We start from the raw sequence: 7,921 nt of genomic DNA, 5'->3' as shown, positions 1-7,921 counted from the left end.
CCTTCCCCAATATAGTTGTTTATTTTACTTCTCCGCCCCCATCCCCCACTACAGTGAAAGCCCCAAGGGCAAGGGGGTTTGTCTGCCTGTTGGCAAATGTGTTCCCAGTGCCCACACAAGGTCAGCACACAGTAACAGCAGGAGTAACAGTCCGTTACTGGCAGACCCCATGCCTGGTGTGGGGCATCTGGGGGGGGGGGGCGGGTGTTTACATGCTCACGGGGGAGGCTTGTTCCCTGTGGCCCCTCGGTGCTGGGTCTGTGTTGTTAGATTCGTTGTCATGAGTCTCCTCACTTACGTGAGTCAGTAAAAGCGCCAGGCCTGCTGGCAGCTGTTAGGACCTCAAGCGTCTCCCAGCATCTCCTGAGCCTCAGTTTCCCCGCCCTGAAGGGCTTCCTTGAGGGAGAGCGTCTCAAAGACTTAACATTTCTTGCTGTCATCATGCAAGGTTTTTGACAGAGTGGTGGGCATAACAGTGGATCAGGCTTGGTGGGTTCCCAGAAAATGAGGAGCTGAGCCCGGGGAAAGCCTCTCTGAGCTCGCGGGACCCAGTTAACCTCATCCACCTAGGATTCTGTGGACCCCTCTGTGGCTGCGGGGGCCCATCTCCCCATCCATCAGGGATCCCTGCAGGCCCCGGGTCCCGGATGCCGCCCCCGCTCCAGGTCCTCCCTGTCCTCCCGCACACGGGGTGCCCCGGGGATCCCTGAGCGTCACGCTGCTGTTGTGGAGCGTGTGTTGACGCCGTCGCCGGGGAGACAGGCGGGGGCGGGCCTGGGCCGGGGGCGCCGCCTAGCTGCGCACGATGGGCCGAGCCGGCCGCTCAGGGCCCTGGCGGCCTCAGTGGCCACTGCCGCCGCCGCCCGCCGGCTTATATACCGCGGCTAAATTTAGGCTGCGCCCGGAGCTCGTCCCCATCCGGGACGCGTTTCCGCCGCCGCCGCCTTGGCCCGGCCCCCGCGCGCGCCGCGCCTATAAGGCTTGGGCGGGCCCGGCCGCTGCCCGCAGAGCCTTCCCCGCCCGCCTGCGTCCCGACCAGCCCGGCTCCGGGCAGTCACTCACCGGTGTCCCGAATCCGCGTCAGCCCCGGGTCCCAGCCATGGCGCTGAGCGAGCCCATCCTACCGTCCTTCTCCACTTTCGCCAGCCCGTGCCGGGAGCGCGGCCTGCAGGAGGTGAGGGCGGCAGGGACCGCGGGCGGCGGGGGCGGCTGGCTCAGGGTAGTAGAACGTGGGCTGCGGGGTAGTAGAACGCAGGTGGCAGGGACAGCGGGCTTAGGGTAGTAGAACGCAGGCAGCGGGCAGCGATCCCCGGCCCCACCGCACGCTCACGCCCGCGCCTATCGCCCTGTCACCCGCAGCGCTGGCCGCGCGCAGAGCCCGAGGCAGGCGGCACGGACGACGACCTCAACAGCGTGCTGGACTTCATCCTGTCCATGGGGCTGGACGGCCTGGGCGCTGAGTCCGCCCCGGAGCCGCCGCCGCCGCCGCCCCCGCCGCCTGCGTTCTACTACACTGAGCCCGGCGCGCCGCCTCCCTACGGCGCCCCCGCGGGCGGTTTGGTGTCGGAGCTGCTGCGGCCCGAGCTGGACGTGCCGCCGGGGCCAGCGCTGCACGGTCGCTTCCTGCTGGCGCCGCCGGGCCGCCTGGTGAAAGCCGAACCCCCCGAGGCGGACGGCGGCGGCGGCTACGGCTGCGCGCCGGGCCTGGCCCGCGGACCTCGGGGCCTCAAGCGCGAGGGTGCCCCGGGCCCGGCAGCCGCGTGCATGCGAGGCCCCGGGGGCCGCCCCCCGCCACCGCCCGACACGCCACCGCTCAGCCCCGACGGCCCCGCGCGCCTCCCCGCGCCCGGCCCGCGCACCCCCTTCCCGCCTCCCTTCGGTGGCCCCGGCTTCGGCGCGCCCGGGCCCGGCCTGCATTACGCGCCGCCCGCGCCCGCCGCCTTCGGCCTCTTCGACGACGCGGCCGCCGCCGCAGCAGCTCTGGGCTTGGCGCCGCCAGCCGCCCGAGGTCTCCTCACGCCGCCCGCGTCTCCGCTGGAGCTGCTGGAGGCCAAGCCCAAGCGCGGCCGGCGGTCCTGGCCGCGCAAACGCACCGCCACGCACACCTGCAGTTACGCGGGCTGCGGCAAGACCTACACCAAGAGCTCCCACCTCAAGGCGCACCTGCGCACGCATACAGGTGGGCAGCGAGCAAGGGCTGGGGACCAATGCGGGGGTAGCTGGAGGAAGGGCGTGCTTAGGAACCCCCCCAGAGGGCGTGGCCCAGAGGTTGGGGAGGGGGCAAAGTCTTAGCCCCCTGAGGCTTGGCTGGGGGCGTGGCTCCGGAGCCTGGAGACGGGGCGCGCGCGTAGGACCCTCCTGGGAATGTGGCTCAGGACTTTGGGCAGGCATGCACACTTACGAAACCTAGGGGGATGCTATGTTTCAGACTGTCGGGAAGGTGCAAGCTTAGGAGCCCCCCGGGGGCGTGGCTGAAAGACATTGCAGAGCGGACTGTGCGCGCTTAGGACCCCTGGGGAGTGAGGATCAGGAGACCCGGGAATGGCAGATAACGTGCCTAGGATCCCTAGAGGTTCAAAACATAGCGGGGCGCGCTTCAGAGAGCTGGTTAGGGGTAGGTTGTGCGCGCCCGAGTAGCCACTAATCAGGGTGAGTGTCTGTGAGTATCAGAGCCACAGGCGGGAGGGAAACTAAGGCCGGCTCTCGCCCCCTCCCTGCAGGCGAAAAGCCCTATCACTGCAACTGGGACGGCTGCGGCTGGAAGTTTGCGCGATCCGACGAACTCACGCGCCACTACCGCAAGCACACGGGCCACCGGCCCTTCCAGTGCCACCTGTGCGACCGTGCCTTCTCACGCTCGGACCACCTGGCTCTGCACATGAAGCGGCACATGTAGCCTGGACGCCCCCCCGCCCACCCGCGCGCGGCCGTGGCGGGTCCCACGCGCCGGGCACGGCCCCCTTCCAAACTGTGACTGGTATTTATTGGGCCCAGAGGACCGGGCCGGGCACAGCGTGGCCACCGAGGGGGCTCCCCCCACGACGACGACGACGACGCCCGGCCCCCATCAGAGACTGAAGGCCCGGTGGGAGAAGACCACAATCCTCCTTGACGAGTTTTGTTTTCAAAATGGTGCAATAATTAAGTGTCGTCTTCCCCCCTGCCGGGTCTACACTAGAGGATCGAGGCTTGATGCCTTGTGAAAAATACAGCCTTAATTTGTACTGTGCAACATTTTTTATAATATTGTACATAATGACTGTGACAGATATTGTATTACTGTAAATAGGAAGACGGGCATTTTGACTGCCTGGTTCATTTTTATAAGATTTTGCTGTTTTTTAATTAAAAAAAAAAGTTTTGCATCTTTTGAAAAAAATCACAGCACTGGTCTGGCTGCTTGGAAGCTGGGGGCTTGGGACACTTGGGAGGCGCTGGGGGGAACAGGGAGCTTTGATGGAGGGCAGCCTGGCAGAGGCAGGGTGAAGTGGGTCCTGCCCCGGCCAGCATCTGGGGTTGCCAGCTGCAGCCCCCAGCTGCCAGGAACCTGTGGGTTTTTCTATAAATTTAAACACTGCCTTTTAGGACTGAGGGAGAGTTATTTTAAGATTGTTCCCTGAGCCATAAATTGCCTCCTTTTCCCCAGAGCTGGAGAAACTGCTGGTCCCACTGACGTGGCCTCCTCTGGGCTGAAAAAAGCCTTACCTCCTTTTGGAAGCTTCTGAGGTTTTAGCCAAACTTCTGTAGTGTGCAGACTTTTTTTTTTTTTTCCTTCGGAAGGGGCAAAATGCTGAGTTTCTGACCTGTTTTGCCTTTCACTAGTCTTGCCTTGCCTTTTAGCAGAATTTTTTTTTTTTTATTTTTAAGGTGAGTTCCCCATCCTGTTAGAAAAAAATGAAATCCACATTTGATGGTGAGTATGCTTTTCCAGATGAGCAAACAGAGGCCCAGAGAGGTAGCTATGGAACAGTGGTGTCAGGGTGCCAGCCTGGTCTGGCTGCCTCCCAGGGGTCCCTGAATCCCACTAGAGGGATTTCTGCAACAACCCACCTGTTGCTGGTGGTGGAGGGTTATAAGACCCTCCCCTGCAGCTGCCCTTGTGTGAAGGAATCACATCAGAGCCCCAGCCTTGCTGGCTGGAGGCGGCCACTCCAGAAGTGGCCACTCAGGCGGCCACTGAGGGGCACTCCCCTTCAGTGCCCCTTCGTGAGCAAGGGAGGACCCCTGTACAGCACCCTGAATACCTCAATCAGGCGAGGAGGTGCCTCTCCCTGGCAGGTTCCCCCTCCTTTTCCCCCTTCTCGGGGCCCTGGGTGGGTAACCATGGCCACTAACAATTGCACAAGTTCTTTCCAGAAAGTGAAAATAGCTTGTAAGCAGCGCCTGTTTTAAAACACTCTTGCCCTATTGCGACAGAGGCTGGGATTTCCTCCCTTCCTCCCTCTCTTCATCCTTCCTCCCCACCCCCTACCCCTGACGGCAGCCCTGGAAACAGCTGAGAGCGTTTGGTAATCCACAAAAAGCAGAAATGGGAGATGACAATCTGATGCATCTTTCTCGAGTAAAGAGCCTGGGCCCACTTCCGCTGGCGATGGGGTGTGTGAGTGTGCGTGTGTGTGAGCCTCTGTACCCTCTCTCTGCAGCTTTTGCAAAAACGATTCCAGAGCAGAGCCCTGGCCCCCTCAATCCGTGGAAACGCCCTTCTTTGCTCAGAGCTGGTTTCAGAGGCAGTAGGAGTAGAAGAGAGACCCGCAAGAGATTTTAAATAATTTTTTGTAGGGTCCTCCAGTCTTTCTCGAGTTTTTAAACTTACGGGTAAAGCCATGTTTCTGGCTTGCTCGAAAACACCTCCCAGAGGCCTCTGAATCCAGTGAGAGGCCACTTGTAAGGGACTGAAGCTGTTGAGTTTCTGTTTCCTGAGTGCCTCCAACTGATACAATAGAAAGTGTCAGGCTCCTACGCAGCAGTACGTTTCAGCAAGACACGGGCTGGCAAAGAGCTGGCTTGTACTGATTAATGCAGAAACACTCCCTCATCGTTTTCTCTGCCCTTTTCTGAAACCCAAATGTTGACTTCCGTCAAACATCTTCTGGATGGGTGGTTCTCAGCCAGTTGCAACCCAGTCTTGAGATATTTGGGGTTGTCACAACTGCGGGATGCCGCTAGCATCTAGTGGACGGGAGCCAGGGATGCTACAGAAACATCATAGAAGGCACAAGGTAGCCCCCGCCACAGAGAACCATTCGGTCTCAGTGCCATTAGTGCCGCGGCTGAAACACCTGCTCGAGTTCCTAAAAGATCATCATCATTCATCGCTTTTACTAGCAAGGAGGGGGGCTCCATCCCAGGAAGCAAGTTTCCATGACAGATGCCACCCAGAGAAAAGTATGAATAAAACCTCACTGCTGGGCCCTGTCCCCATCCCTGTGACAAGACACACAGCACTTTTCCTTCCTGGTGTCCACTTGAGAAAATATAAAATATCAAACCAGAAAAAAAATTTTTTGCCCTGCATTCTACAACCCAATTTTCATCAAAGTGTTTTGGAGGAAGGGGTTTCTGGTCAATGGTTGAATTGTTTTCACATGGCTGTGACTACCACTGTATCCTTTTTTTTTTTTTCCAGGAGAAGTTATAACCATTTTTCCATATACTTTCCTCCACAATATGTTTTTATTATTTTAAATGGCTGCATAATATAACATTTGGACGTGCCAGAAGTTGCTTATGCAAACAAGCGCTGGGCATCCGTATGTACACACTGGGCCACATTTCAGATTGTCCCCCCAGGGTTGGAAAGGATGACAGTTTTGGAGGACTTTGGGCATTGCCAAAATGCTCCCCCAGGAGTGACTCCAGTGACGGGGGAAAGATACAGGAGCTGTTTTTCTACTAGGAGTTTCCTGTATGTCAGGGAGCCCCAGGCGTCCTAGAATGATGTGGTGTGAAGTGGGGGGAGGGAGAGCATTCAGAGGGCCAGGTGAGTCCCAGCACGCGCCTGACTCAGCACCTGCCCCATCAGCAAAGCTGAGCTAGCACCCAGGCTTAGCCACACCCTGGGGGAGTTTCAAGGCAACAGACCAGAGATGAATGGCTCTCAAAGGCACCAGCACCAGGTGTCTCTGATAGCCTGGACCCACGCTGAGCTGGTGTGTGACAAGCACAGGGTTTCTCAACCCCACAATCATCAACATCGGGGCTGGATCATTCTCGGTGGTAGATGCCGCCCCGAGCACTGTAGGACGTTGAGCAGCAACCCTGGCCTCCACCCACTCGATACCAGCAGCACCTACGCCCCCCAGTTGTGACAACCAAAATTATCTCCGGACACTGCCAGTGTCCCCTGGAAGCAGGTTCACCCCAGTTTGAGAACCACTGGGTTAGGGGCTTCTGTGGACACGTGAGACACTTTGCATCTGTAACTATCTGACCTGAGGTGCTAGGATGCTGCACATATTTAAATACAGGAACTGAGTGGGAGGGAGAGAAGAGGTAACTCACAAACACTGAGGGATCAGCCTGGTTTATACCATCTAACCCATCGGAAATTTTTTCCGGTGCGTAGTGTGAGCTTCGAACCTACATCAAATTTTTTTCCGAATACTTCATACAGGGTTTCTCAGTCTCGACACTGCTGACATTTGAGGCCGGATCCTTCTTTACGCTGGGGGACTGTCCTGCACATTGTAGGGTGTTCAGCAGCATTCCTGGCCTCAACCCAGGAGATGCCAGTAGCACCCCCAGCCCTGCAGTCCCGCAGTTGTGACAACGACAATGTCTCCAAGTGTCCCCTGGAGGGGGAGGGTGCAGAATCGCCCACAGTGAGTACCACTGCTTAGGCAAAACCATTCTTTCCCATGGAAGCCCTCAGCTCTGCCGTGCGGGCCTGTTTCCTTGACTGGGAGGTGAGGGTGCTGCTGCGGGGATGGAATGACAGACGGGAGATGAGTGCCCAGCACTGGGGTGTGGCCTGCAGGGTGAGTCTCCCCTGTGAGGCCGGTGTGTATGAATTTCAAGTCTTGCTACCCACTGTCTCTCTGTGTCTCTAGATAGACGGACGGACCAACAGATGGATAGATAGATAGATAGATGGATGGATGGATGGATGGATAGATAGATAGATAGATAGATAGATAGATAGATAGATAGATAGATAGATAGATAGATGATAGATAGATAGATAGATAGAAAGGTGGATGGATGGATGGATAGATAGGATGGATAGATAGATGATAGATGATCTTTCTCTCAATCTCTCTCCCTTCCCTTCTCTCCACCTCTGTCTCATTCTCTCTCTCTCTCTCAACCTCTCTCTCCTCCACTCATTCATTCAGCAAATGCTCCCAATTCCTCAGCCCTGATCTGAGTCCTGGGGAAGCAGGAGTGACTCAGAAGTGACTCAGCCTTGCCTCTTCACCCACAGCCACTGTCAACAAAAGTTTGTTGAATGACTAACCCAGTGTGAACTTGAGCTGAGCTTCAGGCTGGGGCAGGTGCTTTCATCCCGGGCACTTAATACAAATTCTCCCTTTCAACCTTCCCACCAAGCTGGGGTGTGGGGGAGTGGAATAGCCACCCCCATTTTCCAAATGCAGAAAGCTGGTGCGGAGAGAGGAAGGCTAGCCCCTTGCCCGGTGTGGGTGTAGGTGGTGGAGTGAGGGCTCCAACTCAGGTTGGTCCGATCTTGACGTCACAGCTCCTACCCACGCCTGGAAACATCTACACGCTAAACTGCATCAAGCTCGCCTTGTTTTCTTCCACGCACACAATCTGGGGGTTCCTGGAAGGCCCAGTGAGTTCCTTCGAGGCTTCTGTCTGAATATCCTGGAAAACTCACTTTCCAGGAAAATCTTGGGCAGGGAGAAATGGGGTCAGGAAACACAGGTGTCAGGGGGCAGCCTGGCTAGGTGAATGGAGTTCC

At 57.7% G+C, this 7,921-nt stretch overlaps 1 protein-coding gene across 1 annotated transcript; it reads left to right on the top strand.

The window, feature by feature from the left end:
- The first annotated feature begins 1,006 nt into the window (after nt 1-1,006).
- On the top strand, nt 1,007-3,379 carry KLF2 (KLF transcription factor 2). Its single transcript, XM_068536804.1, has 3 exons — nt 1,007-1,174; nt 1,360-2,179; nt 2,721-3,379. The coding sequence occupies exons 1-3, from the start codon at nt 1,100-1,102 to the stop codon at nt 2,894-2,896; spliced, it is 1,071 nt and encodes a 356-aa protein (XP_068392905.1). The 5' UTR covers nt 1,007-1,099; the 3' UTR covers nt 2,897-3,379.
- Nucleotides 3,380-7,921: the final 4,542 nt, after the last annotated feature.

This window comes from Eschrichtius robustus, chromosome 2 (assembly GCF_028021215.1).
Source record: "Eschrichtius robustus isolate mEscRob2 chromosome 2, mEscRob2.pri, whole genome shotgun sequence".
NCBI lineage: Eukaryota > Metazoa > Chordata > Mammalia > Artiodactyla > Eschrichtiidae > Eschrichtius > Eschrichtius robustus.
Note: the sequence above shows the minus strand (reverse complement) of the source record. Positions and strands in the feature narration are given on the sequence as shown.

What these genes read in the sequence shown, in the direction of transcription:
- KLF2 (XM_068536804.1), top strand. Translation starts at nt 1,100, where the DNA reads ATGGCGCTGAGCGAGCCCATCCTACCGTCCTTCTCCACTTTCGCCAGC. An exon ending in GGGAGCGCGGCCTGCAGGAG is followed by an intron (nt 1,175 to 1,359) that starts GTGAGGGCGGCA and finishes TGTCACCCGCAG; the next exon opens with CGCTGGCCGCGCGCAGAGCC. An exon ending in GCACCTGCGCACGCATACAG is followed by an intron (nt 2,180 to 2,720) that starts GTGGGCAGCGAG and finishes CCCTCCCTGCAG; the next exon opens with GCGAAAAGCCCTATCACTGC.